The 21,743-nt window shown below is 49.3% G+C and overlaps 8 protein-coding genes across 8 annotated transcripts; 4 read left to right on the top strand and 4 right to left on the bottom strand.

The window, feature by feature from the left end:
- Positions 1–1,091: 1,091 nt before the first annotated feature.
- On the bottom strand, positions 1,092–2,484 carry N7471_007602 (DUF914 domain membrane protein; the record flags this gene model as incomplete). Its single annotated transcript, XM_057280321.1, has 3 exons — positions 1,092–1,954; positions 2,014–2,204; positions 2,264–2,484. 3 exons carry the CDS (start codon positions 2,482–2,484, stop codon positions 1,092–1,094), a joined length of 1,275 nt encoding a protein of 424 aa, XP_057134581.1.
- A 694-nt stretch (positions 2,485–3,178) lies between these two features.
- On the top strand, positions 3,179–6,842 carry N7471_007601 (SMEK family protein; the record flags this gene model as incomplete). Its single annotated transcript, XM_057280320.1, has 10 exons — positions 3,179–3,865; positions 3,972–4,068; positions 4,138–4,219; positions 4,270–4,319; positions 4,370–4,696; positions 4,759–5,559; positions 5,614–5,781; positions 5,833–6,269; positions 6,337–6,498; positions 6,519–6,842. The coding sequence occupies exons 1-10, from the start codon at positions 3,752–3,754 to the stop codon at positions 6,840–6,842; spliced, it is 2,562 nt and encodes an 853-aa protein (XP_057134580.1). The 5' UTR covers positions 3,179–3,751.
- An 835-nt stretch (positions 6,843–7,677) lies between these two features.
- Positions 7,678–8,993, top strand: N7471_007600 (bifunctional triacylglycerol lipase/ester hydrolase; the record flags this gene model as incomplete). The annotated part of the gene is made up of 4 exons (XM_057280319.1): positions 7,678–8,256; positions 8,333–8,517; positions 8,586–8,824; positions 8,882–8,993. The coding sequence occupies 4 exons, from the start codon at positions 7,678–7,680 to the stop codon at positions 8,938–8,940; spliced, it is 1,062 nt and encodes a 353-aa protein (XP_057134579.1). The 3' UTR covers positions 8,941–8,993.
- Positions 8,994–9,171: 178 nt separating this feature from the next.
- On the bottom strand, positions 9,172–10,167 carry N7471_007599 (Dcp1 family protein; the record flags this gene model as incomplete). The annotated part of the gene is made up of 1 exon (XM_057280318.1): positions 9,172–10,167. One exon carries the CDS (start codon positions 10,165–10,167, stop codon positions 9,172–9,174), a length of 996 nt encoding a protein of 331 aa, XP_057134578.1.
- A 538-nt stretch (positions 10,168–10,705) lies between these two features.
- On the top strand, positions 10,706–13,921 carry N7471_007598 (phosphatase family protein; the record flags this gene model as incomplete). Its single annotated transcript, XM_057280317.1, has 1 exon — positions 10,706–13,921. One exon carries the CDS (start codon positions 10,706–10,708, stop codon positions 13,919–13,921), a length of 3,216 nt encoding a protein of 1,071 aa, XP_057134577.1.
- A 409-nt stretch (positions 13,922–14,330) lies between these two features.
- N7471_007597 (uncharacterized protein) lies at positions 14,331–15,825 on the bottom strand (the record flags this gene model as incomplete). Its single annotated transcript, XM_057280316.1, has 2 exons — positions 15,434–15,825; positions 14,331–15,366 (listed from the first exon to the last, which is right to left on the bottom strand). The coding sequence occupies exons 1-2, from the start codon at positions 15,763–15,765 to the stop codon at positions 14,331–14,333; spliced, it is 1,368 nt and encodes a 455-aa protein (XP_057134576.1). The 5' UTR covers positions 15,766–15,825.
- A 1,654-nt stretch (positions 15,826–17,479) lies between these two features.
- On the top strand, positions 17,480–18,947 carry N7471_007596 (pheromone receptor; the record flags this gene model as incomplete). Its single annotated transcript, XM_057280315.1, has 2 exons — positions 17,480–18,035; positions 18,094–18,947. The coding sequence occupies 2 exons, from the start codon at positions 17,480–17,482 to the stop codon at positions 18,945–18,947; spliced, it is 1,410 nt and encodes a 469-aa protein (XP_057134575.1).
- A 1,279-nt stretch (positions 18,948–20,226) lies between these two features.
- On the bottom strand, positions 20,227–21,138 carry N7471_007595 (single-stranded DNA-binding protein; the record flags this gene model as incomplete). Its single annotated transcript, XM_057280314.1, has 3 exons — positions 20,227–20,285; positions 20,372–20,460; positions 20,849–21,138. 3 exons carry the CDS (start codon positions 21,136–21,138, stop codon positions 20,227–20,229), a joined length of 438 nt encoding a protein of 145 aa, XP_057134574.1.
- Between the last annotated feature and the right edge of the window lie 605 nt (positions 21,139–21,743).

Here is a 21,743-nt window from a genome sequence, read left to right as displayed (position 1 = left end):
TTATTTTTGTTTTGCTTTTTTGTTTGTTTTTGCTATTCCGGTGCCCGTGCGAATATGGTCGGAAATATGGCGCTTTATCTGTGATGCTCGTGGGCTATGTATGGGCTGTCTCATTTTTCTCGGTGTTTTTCATGTCGGATGCACAGGTCTCTTTTCTTTTATATTTTGGGGGTGGGTGATATGGGAATACTTGCACATTGTGACTTTTATTTAATGCCTGATTTTACTATATATCTCCATATGGAGATAGGAGGCGAACCGAGGCTCAAAACGGATGTTTCTTGGTTTTGGATATTCTTTAATTGTTTCTTTTTCTCCTACTCTTCCCCTTTTCTTCCAAGGTTTTAGGTGAGTGGGGTTTGACTATAATGTGGTTGATGTAAGGTTTGCTGGAGTCTGTTTACTTCCAAGGTTAATGTTTTCAACGGATTCTGGGCTTGCTATGGACTTTATCAGAGAAGGGAATGTCGTGTCCTTATATACCTATCGATTTCTCATTCATTGCTCGGCGTCTTGTCCTACAAACGTAGGTTCTATAACGTGTCTCTGGCTTCACGACCTCGGGACATGGTAGTCATCCCTTCTACTATCATCTTGCAACGTGGTAATCTCATCCAAGTTGTGTTTTGATCTCCGTTCGGCTAGCTTTTCCACGCTACACTGATATAACACTATATTTCCATTCCAGCTCAGTCCTAGTACCAGTGGTTTCAATGTTGCTTATGGAGTACGTCGACAAGGTACCTATATACGCAAAACAAGTGATAAACTGTGTATTGATTTATTCTCAAAATAAAGATTCGTAGTCTGATCTCAACAAGATAGAAGTAGAAATTGTTGAAAAAGATTAAGCATTAGTTGAAAGCACGCAAACAGATCCATCTTTTTCTCTCCCGGTCCAGCATCGAAACCACCCGGGTACATGTACTTCTCAGTAGCAGGGTAGCGGTAACACGGACTTGACAGGCATCTAACGCAACACACAAAATAAAATCTAGAAGATCTTCTTATATGTGCAGTCACACCCATAATCCCACACAGATATACAAAAAGAAGAAAGCAACGAGGAGGAGATTCACCGAGTTTAACAATCAGACAGAGCTGTTGTTCACCGTGGCAGTGTGCCCAGGAATTTGCTCAGGGGCTTGATCATGATATTCCGCAGCAGCAGGGATGGTATGCACGATCTTCCTCTTCGCAGTGAAAAGACCAACAACACCACGCTCCTGGTTAGTCCCAAGCCAGGGCTTGCGGGCTTCACTCAAGACCTTCTGGGCAAGGAAGTAGATGAGCTGACCGACAATAATCAGAACAAAGGCAATCGGGTACATCCAATGGATATGATAATGGAAGACCTTGACGCCAATGATCACACCCCAGAAGTTCATGGTGAGCATGGAGACGTTGAAGAAAGCCGCAGACGAAAGACGGAACAACAGCGGAGCGAGGCAGTAAAACAAGCTCAGACACAGCGTGTAACCGGTGAGGTATCCGCCGACCTTGCCGTTCCATTGCGCATTGTCGAAGGAGGTTCGGTCGAAGATACCGGCCTGCACGCCGTTGATTATCATTCCGAAGAATGACATCTGGCCGAGCACCTCGTACACGGGCCGAGTGCTGACGAAGTACTCCTCTCCCGTGTTGGTGAGACCATAGAAGGACGCACCTAGCAGCGCAAACAGGTCGCCCTTCAGCTGATTGCCTGTGGAGATGTCTCCGCCGTTCGTGCCGGTGATGTGGTCCGAAGCAATGAGGATGCCCATACCGCCGATGCAGATTACAATACCTGCTATTTGGGTGATGTGGTAGCGAACGCGCAGGAAAAGGAATGAGAGGATGACGACCACGACGATGGCCCAGAAGTTGATCAGTTGCGCGCTTAGCATGGTTGTGTATTGGTATGCCAGCACAATGAAGTAGTTGCCTTCAACGTCACAGAAAGCAAGAATGATGTCTGGAGCGGTTAGTCGGGGTTATATATGGAATATGTGGGAGGGGAAATTGGGGGCATACATTTCCAGCCGTCACGGTATACCAGTCGGAGCCAGCCCTTAAAGCCGTAACGGTACATCGTATAAGGAGTGAAAATGGCGTTGAGTAGCACATAGTTTAGGAAGGTTTGGAACGCAGGGACTGCCCACTTTTCCTGGCCGAGTAGCGTGGTGAAGGTGCCCGTCGAGGTATTGGCAATAGCGAGAATTTGACTGTGAGTAATTGAGTTAGGGTTTGAGGTATGACTTGTAGTTTCTGAAGTGCTACTTACCCTAGAGCCACGGTGATATAGAATTCTTTAGTCCTGAAATAACCAAAGAACCCTTTCTTCTGATCGACCAGATCCGCAGGTTCCACAGGGCGCTCGGAGGCCTCCGCCTGGGAACTCGAACTTTGTGCACCCGTCTGAGCATCTTTGGCCAGTGAATGGGTAGAGATATCATGGTCTACACCAGACGCCTGGACGGTGATTTGGTCCTTCGACTCAGACATGGTGGACTGATGCGAGCTCAGAAAGCGGGGTTGGGTTTGAATGCAGATGGCAAACCAGTTGCAGATTGAAGCAATATAGCAATAAAAGGGAGCTTTATGAAACTGAAACGAGCGCAAAACTCCCTAAGTCGCTCGTGTATCGATATACCGTTTGGCGATGAATCGGATGAAGAAGCAGAAATCTTCAAAGTAACCCGAGCACTAAGGTGAAAAGCGTCTGGAACCTTTCCTGATCGGGCCATTTTCGATAAGAACCTTCCACATTAAACACAGCCAATCAACAGAGGGAAAGTGGGGGCGGTGAGGGTCTGTGCTGCGGACAGGGCCGTCCGTCTGGTCGTTTAAGTCAGCCAGATTGAAGTAAGGCGGCTGGTACTTGGCGGACACTTGAAGAGAAAGGCTAGATCCCAGCTTGACGAGAAGTACTTCCCGTGTACCCCCTCCGGTAGCTTTGTAATTATATGTGGAGATCCATGCGTTGAAGTTGACCTTGCAGAGAATATTTATAGATTTATAGATTGATCTTAAATTATATTACATTTAGGTTGTACAGTCAGACTCAGCTGTTATAAATACTTTATGACATATTTGACTGACGCCATTCCGAAACCCCTGGAGAGAGAGAACAATTGAAGAATGCATTCCCAGCTCTGCCGATCATGGAAGAACACCAGAATGACGAAGATAAAGTAGTCTAGATTTTAGCATAAGCTGCATTCCTAGTAAGATAGCATATTTCTGCTTTGTGTGCACAACACACATAAGTACCTGGAACTAGGTAACTACCTATAGTTATAGTCTGAAGTTGTTAGTGGTACTTTAGGTACCTTCGGTACATCCATGGAATATTGTAGAGATGATAGAGATGAAATAGGGATAAACAGGGACCATAGGGAATTCTGGCAGATCCGAAAGATCTCAATTTCTCTTCTTATCCTCCGAAGAAGCTTCTTTTTCAAATTCTCGAAGTCTGTAAGGGGAAAAAATCCAAAAATCCCTAAGTACCTGCCGAGGCCGTCAGGTGGACCTCTCAGGACCTGTTCCCGATCGTCATCCCCTCCGCAGACTCTTTCATCATTGGGATCTCCACCTCCATTCCCTCTTTGCGTCCCTTTCAAACCCTTTTCAAACAGACCACACAATCCGCCGATAACTTTCTTTTAATTCCATTCCTTTTTCCCCCACCGCCCTTTGGCTCTCCTCTCGCGCCGGTGCACTTTTATCAGGCCCGGAGTGACGAGACGCCTTTCCCTGTTCCTGCCGGACCATGGCGCTGGAAGTTCAGCCGCCCGACGGTCGCAAACGAGTGAAGGTTTATGAACTAAAAGATAATGATTGGTTTGACCGAGGAACTGGCTTCTGCACGGGTCAGATCTTGGGGGTGAGTTGTCGCGTGTTGTGCGCGCACCGGGGGTCGTGCGATGTTTCATCGCGCGCAATCCCGGGCGCATCGTCATCATCATCAGTACCTAATAGCTTTGAACTAGGAGGAGCCTCGCATATTTGTCGAATCCGAAGACCTACCCAATCGCGTCCTGCTCGAAACGCGGATCACCAAGGACGATGGCTATCAAAAACAACAGGGTACCTATCCCACCACCGTCTCATCACTGTTTGATGTCTTTTGTTGACTAACTGTATCTCGCGATTCAGAGACTTTGATTGTTTGGACAGAGCAGAATGGCACGGATATGGCACTGAGTTTCCAAGAGGCCGAAGGTTGTGCGGTCATTTGGTGAGGAATCAAACAAAAATCTTTGCGCGCATGAACTAACCCTATCAAAGGGACTTTGTCAATGCCGTCCAACAACATCTATTGAGTCTCACTTCAGCTGGTAAGGTTTGTCACGTGTTTGGAAGCTAGCAGCTCTAATTGTTTTCCAAGATGACGCCTTGTCCGACGACCTCGATAGCTACCAATCCATCGTATTACCGGCGCCCGAACTCGGAAACCTCCCCGAAATCGAACAGATTGTACGAGCTGCGAGCATGACACAGGGCGGTCGAGATGCGCTATCCAAGTACATCATTCGCGACGAGTACATCGCCAAATTGGTACCGCTAGTGGCAATGGCTGAGGATTTAGAGAGCTTGATCGATTTGCATCGTTTATGCAACATCATGAAATCTCTCATTTTGCTCAATGACAACACCATTATCGAAACCGTCGTCGCCGATCATGTCATCCTCGGAGTGGTCGGGGCTCTGGAATGTATGCTTTACCCGGCTTCACCCTGATCCAAAGCCCAATGCAATTGATACTAACGAAAACAGATGACCCTGAGTTCCCCACACACAAGGCAAATCACCGACAATACCTCGCAGACAAATCAAGATATAAAGAGGTCGTCCCGATTAAGGACCCGCTCATTCGCCGCAAGATTCGGAGTACATGGAGGCTGCAATATCTCAAAGATGTGGTACTGGCTCGGATTTTGGACGACCCGACATTTTCGGTGCTCAATTCTCTCATATTCTTCAATCAAATGGAGATTGTGAATCATATCCAAGCAAATGGGCCGTTCCTGCGAGACTTATTTCACGTCTTCGACCCTCGAAATCCGGACCAGAGACGCAAGGACGACGCCGTGCAGTTTCTTCACCAGTGTGCTGGCATCGCGAAGAATTTGCAGGCACCGTCGCGAGCCCAATTGTTCGCCAATTTTATTAGTCATGGCTTGTTCGCCGTGATAGCGTTTGCCGTCAAGCACTTGAATCCAGCTATGCGCACGACTGGTATTGATATCTTAGTGGCTCTGTTGGATCACGATCCAGTCATGATGAGAGGTTATATGCTCAAGGCTGTCAACGAGAAAAAGACACCACTCACAGACACCTTGATCGACCTTCTTCATGTGGAGACTGACCTTGGCGTCAAAAACCAACTTGCCGATGCTATCAAGGTTCTCCTTGATCCTCAGATTCCTATGCAGGATCCGCTTGGTCGGGCTGGACCCGATTACTTCAAAGTTCGCACCAACAACCTTCTCTCTGATGCATTTGTCCAGCAACATTTTGATGAGTCCTCAAAACGGCTTTTCCAACCGCTTAAACAGCTTGCAAATCGCACAGCCCGTAAGTGGCGAGACCCTTTGTTTTTGATCAAGACTTTGCTAACTTCGAGTCTAGTTAATGATTTGACATTCCAAGAGGTCACCCTCTATTCGCATCTTGTTGATATCCTCACCTTTTTCGTCCGCCAACATCTCTTCCGCACACGTAACTCTATCCAGAGTGAATCTCTAGCGCCTCGCGTTGCACAGCTTCTGCGGGTACCCCAGAAACACCTCAAACTCGGTGAGTCTACAGCCTTTTGACCCAGAAGCCATAGCTAATACCGATGACAAGTCGCCCTCAAATTTTTCCGCACTTTGATCAGCCTCCAAGATACCTTCTACCAAGCTCTCATGACACACAATAACACTTTTGAGCTGATTCTCGACATTGTCTATGAGACAATGCCTCGCGATAACCTGCTCAACTCGGCCTGTCTTGAACTTTTTGAGTTTATCAAGCGGGAAAACATCAAGCCTTTTATCCTTCATGTGGTCGAAAAATATCGCGAGAAGCTCGAGAACATCGTTTATGTTGATACCTTCCAGAGCCTGATTCTTCGATATGACCAGATGCAGGGATATGGAGCCGAGGCCGACGCGACATTGTTCAGTCAGGATGACAGCAACGCTCCGCGAAGAATTCCTCTCAATGGTCAGCGCTGGCAGGGTGCAAGAGAGATGGACCCCGCGGAAGAGGATTATTTCAACACGTCCGACGACGAAGATGAGGTAGGTACCTTTTTTGATTGAGACAGTATGAGCAAACGACTGACCAGACAAGATAAAGTGGACACAGGACCGTGGGGCCACCACGGATGAACCTTCAAGCGAATCCGCCTCTGCGGTCGTCAAACCATTGGTTGACTACCCAGATGACGACGACGAGGACATCATGGACACCAAACCCGAAGGGGCAGATCAACAGCCAGTGGCCAGTCCAACCGAGACTTCCACCGAGGTTCCTGCATCACCACCCAGCCAAACCCCCCGGAGCGACTTGCGGAGAAACGTCGCCGCGAGGAAGAAGACGATGACGAGCTTAGCAAGCTTACCGCGGGACCCAAACGAAGAAGTTCAACCAGCAGCAATTCTGGCGCCTTTATCATGAATCGGAAAAAGAGCTTGTCTGCCGGCTCGGTGGCAGACAAGAATGCCTCACCGGGTGTATTAAACAGGGTCACCAGCGCCGCGCCCAAGAGAATCGCCATCAATATTGGATCAACGGCCAAACCGCCCATTTCAGAAACAGAAGTGACGAGCGAGAGTTACGAGAAGGAGAATCGTGACGACAGCTCAGGGTAACGAGGGTGGATGAATATACCTCATAAGCCAGGCGTTTTTCTTGAATTAAGTTCCTTTGCCATGACCTAGATACCAGACTCGGTTGCGGGATTTCCCATATTTCATCTATTGTTGCTTTTTGGGCGATGCCCTTTCTTCTTGTTCAGTTCTTTTTTTTCAGGGTACTCCTCACCTGTTTGGCTCCTGGTTTTATGAGGTGTTGTCTTCTCTGGCCTGAACTAGCGTCTAGTTGAATGTTGATGTACTTGGCATGGCGTATGGGCAATGCATTGGATCTAGCCTTGCGGTGTCTATTCTTTTTTTTTCCTGGTCGGACTTAGATACCGACCATTGGAGGAGCCCTGCATCCGCGGATGGAGTCGTTGCAATATATCCTGCTATCTTCATGGTATTCTTTGCCTGTTGGAATCATCTCTAGTGCTGTAGGTACGGCCTGCACAGTATCTGCCCTGCCACCTATCAAAATAACTATACCTCCCAGGAATATGTCTCTCTGTGGTTGTTTGTTTCTTTTTTTTGGTTTTCTTTAAAAACATCTCACATATTTTTGGGTGGTCGAGGGGCATGGGTAGCTGTAGGTGTAGATAGAGTACTTGGATCCACCAGCCAAATCCGACTTCACCTCCCTATCAATCCCAGGCAATTCATCCAACCACCCCAGAAAATCATATACGCCAAAAATACATAAAAAAGGTGTGCAATTCATGTAATTGTATCCCTTCAATTGTCTTATCTCCACCTGGACAACTACTAACCAAGTCCAGACCACCCAACAACCTCGTAGCCATCTATACCCTGGATGAAATCTACACGAGAGAGCCCTACAGCAGATCCAATGATACAAGCCAAACAAAAAATGGCACCCGAAATTACCCCAAACACCTTTCTCACCACCACAGGTTCTCAATCAGACCAAAAGACAACAATCTTCTTCATCTCCGGCAACCCGGGTCTGATCGGCTACTACCACCCATTCCTCTCTGTACTCTCAAAGTATCTAGACGAGAACGAGGAACATTCACCAAGCCTACCATCCTTTCAAATCTACGGCTGTTCTCTCAGTGGCTTTGAAATCGACGAACACCAGCCCTCACCATCACCGTCATCGAACAATGGCATCGATCTCGACCTGGAAGATCAGATCTGCTTTGTTCAGGGAAAGCTCGCTGCCCTGATGGGAGACGAACCCAACGGTAACGGTAACGGCAAAGGTAAAGGTAAAGATACTGTGGATGTCGGAATAAGACAAAAAGTCATCCTGATCGGACACTCCGTCGGCGCATATATCGCCATGGAAGTCCTAAGACGACACCGCGAAGCAAGCCCAGAAAGCGCCTTCGATATCGTCGGTGGAGCGATGCTCTTCCCGACTGTCAAGGATATCGCAGCGTCGCCTTCAGGACAGAAATTGACGGTACGTACCATATTCCTCTTGCAAGACGCTTGTGTTTTTCTTCGGTTTCGTTGCTAATCTCAGCTCGGCTGTGCAGATTCTACTCTCAATCATTCCCCGTCTTGCTGTGGTGGTTAGTTTCTTCGCCCGACTACTGACATTTCTGCTCCCGGCATCGCTTCTTCGATCTGTGGTCCGGCTCTTCATGGGTGATCCCCCCGTTCATGCTTTGGACGCTACGTGTGCTTTTTTGAAGAGTCGAGGTGGAGTGCGGCAAGCTTTGTATGTGTGATATTCCTTTTTTGGCTGTGGTTTGGATTTAGCTAATTACTTCTTCGCCTGGTGGACAGACATATGGCTGCTGATGAGATGCGGACTATCACTTCGGACAAGTGGAGTGATGATGTCTGGGGCGCTGCATCGGCAAGTGAGCCTATCGCTAAGCTGTTTTTCTACTTTGGTCGTAATGATCACTGGGTGGCTGATCAGACGAGGGATGATATTGTTGCGGTCCGCGGGCGGAAGGGAGGGCAGGCTGGGCCAACTATGGTTGTTTGTGAAGAGGGTTTGCCTCATGCCTTTTGTTTGAGTAAGTGTCTCCCTATCGACTTTGACTATGATACGTAGCCCCGCTGACAATTTGTAGAACACAGTGATGTGATGGCGCGAAAAGTTGCAGGGATGGTTGGCCAGATTGTGGCCTGAGGAAGAGGCCATGGCTTTTACAATGCATGGAAATAGACAGGAACTACACAAAGACAATGAATTTCGCCATTGGCGCAGATTGTAACGGGTATCTCAAGAGACGCTACGCCACGCCCATTCCCATCCGAATGACAAAAAGCCCAAAGCTATTCAAATATGCCGGAATAAATCATAAAGCTAGACGCCATGTACAATGATTGAGGGGGCCTGAAGGAACCATTCAGCACTCCTCTATTGCCCCTGCCCATTGACTTGTTGAGCTAGTCCTGCCCTCCGGAATAGATCTCCTAGCACATCGGATTGCGGCTGCGGCGGGGGAGTAGGGGGTGGCATCTGGTGAGGCATCATGTGTTGATAGTTAGGCTGCTGTGGGGGCTGCTGTGGGTATGGCTGCGGGTGCTGCTCGGGGCCCATATGGTGTGCGCGCACACTCCAAGCGTCGTCCTGGGCGCGCTGCTGACCAAACAGATCCTTCAGCGAAATCTGACGGCCCATAGGCACGCCAGCCTGTATTTCCTCCATCGGGGGAGCCTGTGAGGAAGCCGCCACTGCCGCAACGTGCAAGCTGGTCTGGCGCATAGCCTCGAGGCGCTCGCGAGCTAGCTTCATGCTCTCCCCCGCGTGGGTGGCACACTCGAGAATCATGTGGGCATTTATGGTGCGACTCTCCGCGGTGGAGTTTGGCGGCGGCTCTGAGTAGATCCAGAGACCGTAGATGCGCACGTTGTTCGTGCCGCCGGTCTGGTTGTTGGGCACATTCTGCGGGTGCAAGGGGTCGGCGATGCCATTCTGTCCCGCTTCGCCTTCGGCACTTTCTTCGGCTTTGAGAATCACATATTCATCTGTAATTTCGACATTCTCGCCATCGGTGAGAGGAAGGTCGAAGTTGTTCAACCCGCGGCGGTTTAGCACGAAGGCAGTGTAGCGCTCTTCGCCTAGGCCACCTTGTGTTTCCTGACACACAAAGAGTGTTCCTTCAACTCCATTCTTTTCCCATTGTTTTGTAGTGGGGCTGAAGATGTAGACAACTGCGTAGGGGGCAAGTGAGAGGATGGAGGTCACTGAGGGCTTGTGGCGGCGGATAACAGAGAGGTTGAGCTCTTCGTTCGAGTGGAGCGGGGGTGCAGCTTGTTGCTGCATGTCGGAATAGTATGGGGCGTCAGATTCATAATCGGTGAGGTTAATAGGATTGTGATTATTCTGTCTCCGAGGTTTGCGTGAAGTCATCTTTTCTGTGGGAACCCTTGGAAGTGTGAAAGATGGGAAGGAGCTGGGGCATATCGTCATTGCAGCTCCGCCTTCGCGCTTATCCGGATTCTCTCTAGATTCTCTCTACTTTCTACTTTCTACTCCCAAACCTCTTCTCTTTTGAACCTCATGTAGGATATTTGGATACTGGCATATATTTGATTCCTTTCGTGATTGGTCTCAAAAGTATTCCCTGTACCCTATATTCTACGTGATGACGATACGACCCTTCTAAACCTTGGTGGGATGACCTCTGTGATGAAATGACTGAGCCATTGTCGCATTATACAACTGATTCTCTCAATTCTTTCTATTTATCTTATGGTATTCACTATCGCCTCGTTCTTCTATTGCGACAAACCTCACAGCCTATTTCCCCTTACCGGAATTAAGAACCGCGCAAGCGCACACAGTCATACATACACCACGCTACATACTGCTCCACTGAACCTCGAACCATAACCAGTGAGGCGAAGAAGCTTTCTTTTTTGCTGATTTCATCATATACTCATACACCATGAGCACTAAATCGCCATCGTCGTCCGGGTCAGGGCACGAGGGCCACGAGTCAGAATACACGGAAGAGATTAAGAACCCAGGACTCGACGTTTTGTCACTTTCGCGTGCGATCAGAGCAAGAAAAGCCGAGTACACGCGCCGGCGATCTATCCGAGTCAAGGTCGGGACGTGGAATGTAGCCGGCATCTCCGGCACCGAGAAAGACATTGGGAGGTGGTTTGTTCAAGGAGACGGGGTGTGCCCGAAGTTCTCTGGGATAAACTACGCACGGGAGCCAGAATCCGAATCGCCCAGCAAGCATGACCAGCAGAAATCAGACGGCGACAAAAAAGGAACCTTTCGATACAGCCCCGAAGAGATAGACCTCTATGTCTTAGGTGTGCAAGAAGTGGTTGATATCTCTTCCCCAACGGAAGCGCTCCGGCCATATGTCGACCTGGCACCGTCCAAGCGGTGGAAGGAATCAATCCAAAAGGCGCTACCCGGAGGATATAAGCTGGTCTCTGAAGTCCAGCTGGTCGGCCTGTTGCTTGTGATATATGCGTCGCCCGCCATTGGTGACAGTATTTCTTCTGTCTGTAGTACATCTGTCGGTACGGGGCTGATGGGGTACATGGGAAACAAGGGCGCCGTGACAACGCGCCTTGTCCTGGGAGAAACGACCCGATTGGTCTTTATCAACTGTCATCTCGCAGCAGGGTCCGACAAAGGCAGCTTGGAGCGACGCAACTGGGACTCTTCTCAGATTGTCCAGCGTGCTAGATTTGACGCAGTTTGGTCCGAGGGTGACGAATCGGGTGAATCGGGCGAAGCGATAGGAGATGAAGATTTCACTTTCTGGTTCGGTGACCTCAACTACCGCCTCGATGATATCCCTGGTGACGATGTGCGCCAAGTCCTCTCTCGGCATACCGCCAATGAGTACGACAAAGCGCGCCAAGCAAAGCAGTCGTCAAGCCATTCTGAGGAGTCTACGGCCGATTCTGATCATGAGTCGCCCTCTTCTTCGGGGGTAGAAGAAGAGGAGACAGAGACGGAGACACTCACCGACCCTGTCACTGACGAAGAGATCGATCCTGATAATGACCCTGCGTCTCTTCAAACTACAATTTCTTCGCTCCTCCCGCACGATCAACTCGGACTTCAACAGAGAAAAGGAGCAGCTTTCCACAAGGGTTGGCGGGAAGGTAACATCACTTTCTTGCCGACGTACAAATATGATGTTGGGAGTGTGGCCATGTTTGATTCGAGCGAGAAGCAACGGGGTCCTAGCTGGTGTGATCGGATTCTGTTTCGCAGTCACCAGGATAAGCTGAGACATGAGAAACTCGACCAAGAAGCGGAGGAGGCCCGAAAGAGGGACGAGGAGATGAAGGCAAGCGGACTGGACAAGGCTGTTGCCGATGATAACATCTTGTTTGAATATGACCCTGATGCAGACGGTGCAAACAGCGAGGAGTACATATCAGACGAGGATCAAGCCGCTGATGATGATGACGCAAGGACAGTTGCATCACTCGACTCTTCCAATGATCCAATCCGCTTGGACCATTATGTGTCACACCAAGGCATTCTTTCATCGGACCACAAGCCCCTGGATGCTGTATTTACCTTGAGTTTTGATGCAGTCAATCGCGAACTCAAAACAAAGGTTCATCAAGAAGTGGCCCGTGAATTGGACAAGGCCGAGAACGAAGCTCGGCCGGATATTACGATTGTGGTGGATAAGCATGGTGACCAAAAGCACGAAGAGAAAGATCCTGACACCGTCGATTTCGGCGATATTGCCTTCGATGTCCCAGCTCATCGGTCCCTAACCGTTGCCAACACCAGCGGCACCGCAGCCACCTTTTCATTTGCGGAGCGGCATAAAGTTGACGACGAGGCCATTACACACACACCCTCGTGGCTCGTTCTGCACGTCTGCAAGTCTGCAGATATCACCCATGACGCTGGCCAAGCGATGACTTCTTCGTCTGAGAAACATACTCTGCTCCCTGGGGAAGTAGCAAACATCGATATTACGGCTCACGTTCGCAGTATTGAACACGTCCGGTTGCTTAATATTGGAAAGGTGAAACTAGAAGACATCCTAGTCCTTCATGTTGATGGCGGCCGCGACCACTTTATCTCTGTTCACGGCCGTTGGCTACCCACTTGCTTCGGTTGCAGTGTCGACGAGTTGACTCGCATGCCAGAAGCGGGTGCTCGAAGTTTGGCCGATTCAGACACCCCTCATCCATCCAGCACAGATAGTTCGACGGAAGGCCGCTTGTCGGCACCCCGCGAGCTTTTCCGACTGACTGACGCGATCTCCGAGCTGACAGAGCGCGCTGTCGCAGAGTGGAGCATGACAAATGCTGAATCGGAGGAGCATAAAGCACCATGGACAAAGGATCTCTCTGGGGGAGCATGGCCCTTTCAACCTGATACATGGACTCTAAAGGACCCGCAGGAGCGTGCTGCGCTGCAAACTTCAGTGCGTGAAGCCCTTGACACCAACAAGTCCCTCACCTCAATATTTGCCCCTGAGTTATCCTCTCTCCATCGGTTGGAGATCCTATCTGAAACCCTCCTCACTTTCCTCAACGCGCTCCAAGACGGCATCGTCACCACGAAAGTATGGCAAGACATGGAGCAGCAGATAGCCGTGCGCGAGAAAAGCAAATCCCCTCCTCGAAACTCGGAAGAAACCCAGGCCTGGGTGCTTGAGCACCTGGCCTACTCACCAGCACACAGCGTATCATTCACGTTTGTCACTTTTATGCTCGCCCGCATCGCCAACGAAGTGGCCCCGGTGTCGGCTGGTACACCGCTTGTCCCATTATCTAAACAAGGAAAGCACGTTGTCGCCAAAGAGCCGATAGATAAGCAGGCTGGAACTGCAAGCCAGGATCAAGCTCATTCCCCTGCTCCAGCTTCCGCTACTGCCTTCATAACCAGCGGCAGTTTCCGCCGCAAGAACCGTTCCACAAGCACATCCGCTGGCACCAGCCCTGACTCTACCAGCCAGAACCATTCGATAGCACGCCGACAAGCAGTCGAGACTGCTCTAGCATCTATCTTTGCACTCGTGCTTGTTTCTGCCTCTGCTCCGCTGCCGTTTAAGGAGAAAGAGCGTCGTATATCTGAAGAGCGGAGGCGATCAATCATTGAACCATTCTTAAAGATGGTTGCGGTGGATGATCGAGGTCCATCTGGGGGTCGGTCTTGATTTTTCTGATACAGTCGAGATGTTTTCCGGGGTGGCCCGCTTGTCTCGCGGTCCGCCTACGGGTTATTCTGAAATGTATCAGAAACCCGGCCATGTTTTGACTCTTATAGACTTGACTTTTGAAGTTGTCCGATTGCATCACGTTGTCTCGATGTGTATGTATAATGCTGTACAAATGCCACGTCTTCACGTTTTCCTCGGCTATTAAAGATTAATGATACAGGCTGAGAAACGTCGTATTTGAGCTAAAGTCGATATTCTCATCCTATAGTATATGATAGATCATGCCCCGGAAGTGATTAAGCCCATACATGAACGCCAATATACCCGTGGACCGATCCTGCGGCCATTACCCAATGCCCATTGCGCACTGAATATATCCAGTTAAAAATAGAAAATACTTCATGCATCACCCCCCATCCCCATTCCTCACCCCAGGCCGCCGCTGCGACGCCAGCCCACCACCCTGCCGATACGCACCCGACGCACCCACCCCCACAGCTCCAGCTCCAGCGCCAGCGCCAGCGCCAGCCTTCCCCTTCGACGAAGACCTAGGCTTCGATCTCTGCTGCGGTCCAACTTTCCGCTCAATCAGCATACGCCTCGCCGCATCCCAGCACCCCGAGAGCGCGCGCCCAGGCAAACTAACAAGCGACAGCGCAATCTGAGCAGGGACAACTATGCACGCGCAAGCCCAGTCCAGCAGGACAAGCGCATAATTCGGACGCCTTGACTCGGCCGACCGCTTCGCAGCAGCCGCCAGCGCAATCGCGTCGGCGGCCTGTGTCTCGAGACGCACGAAGCGCTGATCAGTCTGCAGGGAGAAAAGGGCAGAACGTTTCTCGTAGCGCCTGACGGCGCGATTCAGGGCTTCGATATCGGGCTGGATAGCTTTTCGAGTTTCGAGGGCTGCGCTGGCGACGAGGGATGGGGATGCCTGGCATTCTTGTTCTTTTGGGGAGAGGGGGTAGGTGTCTTTGTCTGGTTGGGTTGCGAGACGGGCGGTAGCTGTCTCTGCGACGTGTGCTTCGAGTTCTTCGAGGCGCTTTGTTAGGTCTTGCAGGGTTGTTGGGGTTATGATTGGGTCTGTTGAGGATAATACGATGCGTTGGAGGTGTAGGGTTCGTTTTTGGATTAGCCTTAGGATGTGGGCGACTGGGCGGACTTCAGAGGCTAGGAGGAAGATTGTTAGGTTGTAGTTTGATACTAGGCCCTCGGATGGTCGGGAGAGGCTTGAGCGGATGGTGTGCAGGAGACAGGTGCCGATTATAGGGAATATGAAGCAAGCGGCTAGAGCGGCGAGTTCGTGGATTTGGAGCTCGGAGATGGCTGTTGCGGCTTCTTTGTGTTGGGGTTCTTGGTCGTCAAGCTCGAATGGGGGATCGCCGGGCGCGGGGAATCCACTTTCTTCGCGTCGGATGGCTTGGGCCGAGCGGTACCAGTCCCTGTTATATAGTTAGTATTAGTACTTTTGTTTGGCGAGATTATAAAGGGACCATAGGGGATATATACCAAGGCAATCGGACAGACCAGTTGAGAAATATAGCGGCCAAGACTAGTAATGTGACGTCGGTGACGAAGGAACTACCTTCATGGAAGAAAATGCCGGCAATTGCAGGCAGCAGGGCCAGCCCAAGGGGTGCAGAATGCCAATTCGATTCTTCAGTTGAGAGTGCGGCATGGCCTTCTGCTACACGCGGTAGAAATAAGTCGTCGGTCGATGAGCGGATGGAGTTGCGGGCCTCGGAGAGCGAGTCCGAGAGGGTCGAGTTCCGTCGTTGACTCTCCTCGAAGGTACGGGCGCGACGAGTGTTGAAAGGGCGCTGAGTAGGTGAATCAGCCATATTGTTTCTGAAGATTGGAAAAGGAATGTGTGTCTCTCCGTACTCCGTGCAGAGAGTATGGGGTAGATTGCCGAGGATGATGCAACCTTGGAATGAGACCAAACCGGTTCGCAGATCCCCAGATCGGCCTAAACTGCATGTGGTAATTGTCCACATACTAGTTAGTACCAAGATATTATACCTAGGTACACTTTACCATAAGTCCATTTCTTTTCAGAAGGGGAAATATCTATAAAAAAGACTACCAATACCATGTTTACCGTATAGGATGGCGACTATGCCAACATCCACATAAATAGACTCTCGAAGAGCAGACCAAACTAAAGAACTACACATGTCATATTCGCAGCCCGACTCGTAATCAGAATCACTATATATCAGCACCCTGGTATTTTAAGAAGCGCAATTGGTCAAAGCTACTTCATCCATGGATAGTATTTTGGATAACACATATCGCTCAGTGTGCTAATAGTCTAAGATCAACGACCAAGTACTTAATTGCTGATTAAATGATCCGTCAAAGGTACATACCTAGGTAGGCTTCAACGTGTTTGGATTATTAATAACGTTATCGAGACTGCCCAAGTGATCTCTTTATCAAAGGCTCTCCTTTGAGGATATGATATAGAAGTAGGAAGTCCACGCGGTATAGGATGGCTTGACCCTAATAATTCGCTATAGACCCCTAGATAGGGTCCTTGTAGGTTGAAGAAGCAGAAGTAGGTTTGTGCTGGAAAGCCCTCTCTAGGATAGACTCTGTGCATAAATTCTATGCTTCTTCTTGAGGCGGCTACGCAAGGAAGAAAACGAGACATAATTTTTTTTTAAAAAAAAAAACGGTGGGAAGAGAGGAGCACTAACAACATTTCCTATACAGTAAGTTATAGTTAAATAAAGAGTTATTAGAGTTCTGAAGGTAAATTTGAATAATAATATAAGATTAAAGATATATATATGTCGGGGGACAGAGGAGGGGGGGAGAGAGAGAGATCGTTGCAGTGTCTGTCATTTTTATAGTTTGCCGTCGAGGTCATTCTCTCTAGATGCATCAACTCACTCTCTCACCTCTGGAATCTGGTCAATCTGGTCAATTTGGTCAATCTGAATAGACTAGACAATCTCGATCAATAAAGAATCATTCATCTCCCAGATCGACGACAAAAATATCAGGCGGATCAAAATGAATAAAGTCCCCGCCTCTTCGGGCCTATTGACACCCAAATCTGGACTGGTGTTGCCTCACACTATTCGCTCAACCACAACACCACAGCCTATGTGCTTCGTGTTTCTTTATTCAGCTTCTTTCATCTTCTTTCATCTCTTTATTGAAAGTTCTTTAGTCCAATGCAATGCTAATCCAATGGGTAGGTTTCTCTGCCTGTCGCAAAACATGTCAAGGCCTGGTGCCCCCGGCCGCGGGTTTTGTCTCTGCAGCCCATACATTCTTCGTGAATAGTACACTACTTCGCTCAAGGCACGATGTCTTGAGCTGTGAATCAACCTCCTGATTCTCGCTATTCGGATCTCAATAAGACATCGCTGCTCAATTACTTCCCCCGGCGGGATATACATCCTTCATCGAGAGAGGATGGTTCCATCCCATTCTTCTTTCTTTCATCCTATCTCTTTACTTTCTTGAACAGTTTGGAGAAGCACTCGAGGCTCAGGCTACGGACATATCCTTTTTGATATCTGTTTTACATCCACTGCTGTCATGGATATTCACCAAAGACACCCGCAGGCTGTGGCTCTGCCAATTCTATCTTCTTTCTCCATTGCTCTCGCTATCCCACCGTTAATTCTGCATGGAAAGAACCGCAATTTTCCTGCTACCAGTCTGATATTCTGGTCAATCCTCCTCAACTTGTTCAACATCATCAATGCTCTCATATGGCCGACGGACGACATGGCGTCATGGTGGGACGGGTCCGGTCTCTGTGATATCGAGGTCAAGTTTATGGCTGCCGGCTATCTGGGCATTCCAGGAAGCCTGGCATGCATCTTTCGAAGTCTTGCAATTGTACTGGATACAGACCGGGCCACATTAGTCCCGAGCAAAGGTCAACGCTGGCGCAATCAGTTCATGGAGATACTGTTCTGCGTGGCTGTTCCAATCATCGCAATGATTACACATATCATCTGGCAGAAGAGTCGATACTTGCTATTTGCCATCTCAGGCTGTGTGAACAACTTTGACGAGAGCTGGGTCAGCCTCGTCTTTGCATGGATCTGGCCACCGATTATCTGCCTCATTGCAGCATACTATTGCTGTAAGTATACTCCTTTACCTCATACAAAACAGAACCCCCGATTAACTAAACATCACAGTCCTGGTCCTCATCCGCGTACACAAGTACCGCAGTGACTTTGCAAACATCATCCGCGCCTCCAGCAGCAATCTCAGCAAATCCCGCTTCCTCCGCCTCTTCTTCCTCGCCCTATCAATGCTCATATGCATCCTCCCACTACAAGGCTACGTCATCTACACCGACATAGTCCTCTCTCTCCCCTGGCACAGCTACTCCTGGAGCAGAATCCACAACGGACAATGGAACACCATCGAGAAATTCCCCATAGACGGCACCGTCTTCTTCGACCGCTGGACCCCCGTCGCATCAGGCTTCATGATCTTCATCTTCTTCGGCTTCGGTCGCGACGCAACACGCATGTACCGCACAGTCTTCTGGTACCTCGGACTGGGCTACTGCTTCCCGGGTATCGAGCCCCCAACAGATACACACAGCGCTGCCCCTTCCCCCGGGCACGCCTCAACAGCAACTACCCTCGTCGGCAGCATCGGCTCCCGTGCCAAATCGCTGTTCTCACGGCAGAAGGAATCCATCGCTACTTTTGTTTCGGCGCATGGCACATACAATGATCTTGAAAAGGGTATCTCTTCGCGCTTGTCCCGTCATAGTGACGGCAGGTCGACTAAGAAGTCGCGCTGGAGTAACTTGCCCTGGTCGCTGTTTAACAGACGTCAGACTCGTCAGGATATTGATGGGACTCTGATGAGTGACCTCCCCGGCGGTACCTCGCAGACTGTCTGCACGAATGCTTGGGCTAGTCACCGTGATAGTCGGGACCTGTCCAGTGGACCTACATCGCCGGATCTTAGTAAGGATTTTATTCATGTGCGGCAGGTTATTAGCCAGCAGAGCGAGGTTAGGGTTCAGGTCTAGTGGGCTTGGTCTTTCTTCGGGGTTGTATCTGGGATTGCAGTGGCCTGTTACCGTTTCCGAATCTTGCCTTTGCATTGGTCTGGGGTAATGGGATAGTAGTAATACTTAAGTATCATAACACATAATACGCTGGGTCAGGTGGCTCTCGTGCAAAATGAAAAATGAAATTGTTTGAATCTGTTTCTTCGTAGACATTCAATGTTTGCTATCATACATGTGTAGGACTAATGGAGAACTCTTATATATATCGTGATTAACTCCCACATGAAACATGGAGGACGCTAACTGTTCGGTATATTTCAACATAGAAGACCAAGACAACAATCTTATCCAATTTTGCCATGCAGGAAGGTAAGAGATGCCGAAGCCGTAGTACCAGATCATCCAAGCTGTACGTACTGATTAGTATCCTCCACCCTCAAGTCTACGAATACTCCAACAGGAAGATAATTGCCAACCGATCTCGCTTAATCAGACCATCTCCCTTGATCTTCTCGAGATCAATCCTGACATCGACTCAACCTGCTCAAATCATAACTTACGATTCCTCACCACTCGCAATGATGCACCTCCCACCAATTACTCGAACACCAGATATCATTCTCATGACGAAACTTCGCCGCCAGTGTATGCAGATCTATTATCTGCAACGTGACAATTGGGTAAAACTCTCGTAAGATAGTCTCCACAGCCACATTAAGATACATCTTAAATACGGCCCCGGTCACATCCTCATCACCTAGACCTAGCATAGGTGGAAGACGCGGGACACTCGCTCCCGGGGACAGCGAGACAACAAAGGGAATTTTTTGGCGCTCGTGGCACGGCGCAGGAGGAGGAAGTGGAGAGGCAAGTGAGGTATATTCATTCTGCCCAGGTGGAAGACAACGGCGGATGTGGTGGGCTTTTTAGCATGATACTTCAGATGACTAAAATTGTTACAGGGAAGCCCTGGAGTAAGCGGAAGCCGGCCTTTTCTAGCCTCAAAAGTGGTCATTCTCGGCCTCAATTCCACGGGTCCTCTGATTCTGTAAACTTTCGCGCCGTAATGATAATAAGTCATAGAAGAGCCAATATTTTGAAAGAATTGACATTTAGCCTACCTAGGTATGTACTACACCACACGCTACCAATATCAAATCCATCCACTACAAAACGAAGTGTATTCAGGGTATAATCGTACAATATAATCACACCGCAAAGGATTCAATCAACCCCACCAGCCCCAAAATGATACTAGCAACAAATTAAGATTGATACAGAGTGCTGATTAAGTCATTTAGTGAGACTCGTCAGACTGGTCACTGTTATGGGGCCGCTGAAGGACCTCAAGAGTGCCTAGAAGGGTGTTAGTTTGAACCTTGCTTTGTTTCTCTTGTTCTCGGAGAATGGGAGCAAATTAAGAAAACAGGGAATCGACATACGCTGCACAATGTTCAGAGCGGACCGGTTCTGGCCCTCGGAATCTTCCCAGGTGGCCATTTTGGCCTCACCTTCGACATATACGAGAGTTCTGTGGGAGGATGTTAGCTCATCTGCATCAAGCTAAAGCTTAATTGCTGCATTGGTGCAAGTGGACAGAGTCAATTGAGCATGGCAATCCCATAACTCAATCCCTACTGCTCAGCGACAGATATGACATGAAGGAATAATGTCTTGTCCGAAGATGCGTTGCTTGACCGCCAAATCCGCATATCATATGTCCAAACAGGCCCGCACGATCCCCATGCAGCTCTCAGGCGCAAGCTCTCGCTCTCGCTCTGCATAGACCGCGCGCGGACCTGCCGGACTAAAACGGCAAGGTATAGATAGCAACAAAACACCCAACAGACAAGACGCAATCCAAACACGCAGTGTTGTGTCCTGCACAATCCAGCAAAGTATCAAGAGCAGCCACTTACCCCTTCTGCAAGCCAAGGATGAAATCGCGCTGGGAGCCCTCGGGGACGAAGTTTGTGATGCGCCACCAGCTCGTCTGGCGGTTATCGCCTTTGCCATAGGAGGTGGCGATGTTGTACTTGACGATCTCCTGGCCGGAGGAGGTGGCATGGAGCTCGGGCTCTGCGCCGAGGCGGCCGGTGAGGATCAGGCGGGCGACGGAGTGGGCAGGCGAGGAGCTGAAAGCGCGGGCGGTCTGGGGGGCGCTAACCATGCGCATGGCTGGGCGCATAGAGGAGAGGAAGGCGGACATGGTTGGATGGAGGATGTGTGAATTATGGATTATAGTAAGGATGCAGTAATTGGGATATTGTTTTGGCTCGATTGTTGATGCGTGTCGATCATGACACGTGATCAGGGGGCTACCGCTTTCGGATGGGATATGGTGGCATAAAACACTAGTTAGGCTGGCTATTCCAAAGGTTACTATCGTTATTATTTATTAATTACGGGTTGAGTCAGGAATTTTGGTTGCAATTGAAATGTCTTTGGAAATGAAATTGGATACTCCGTACGGAGTAGTCATTTTGGCGAAGCTCATAAGCCCATGTTAGAGAGCTATAGCTCTACCCCGGAATCCCCCCTTATGCAGATTCTATCTACGGGTGCAGACAGCTATGAGCTTCAAAATTATAAATCTAACGTCTCAAGTCCCGAGTCAAAAAGAAAAAGCAACGAAGAAAAAACGAAGAAATGCAAATCAACGACGAGCCTAACTCTATTATTTTGAAATCTTTCATACACCATGTGAGTGCCAACACGAACACGCCAGGGTATTTTTTAGCGTAGTCACGTCACAAATCCATCGCATCCGACTGTCCCGCGAAAACTGTACAATTGCACACTTGTACAATTGTA

This window comes from Penicillium samsonianum (genome assembly GCF_028829775.1).
Source record: "Penicillium samsonianum strain IBT 33392 chromosome Unknown utg000004l_segment0_segment0, whole genome shotgun sequence".
Taxonomy (NCBI): domain Eukaryota; kingdom Fungi; phylum Ascomycota; class Eurotiomycetes; order Eurotiales; family Aspergillaceae; genus Penicillium; species Penicillium samsonianum.
The sequence above is the reverse complement of the archived record's forward strand: the minus strand, read 5'-3'. Positions and strand labels throughout refer to the sequence as shown.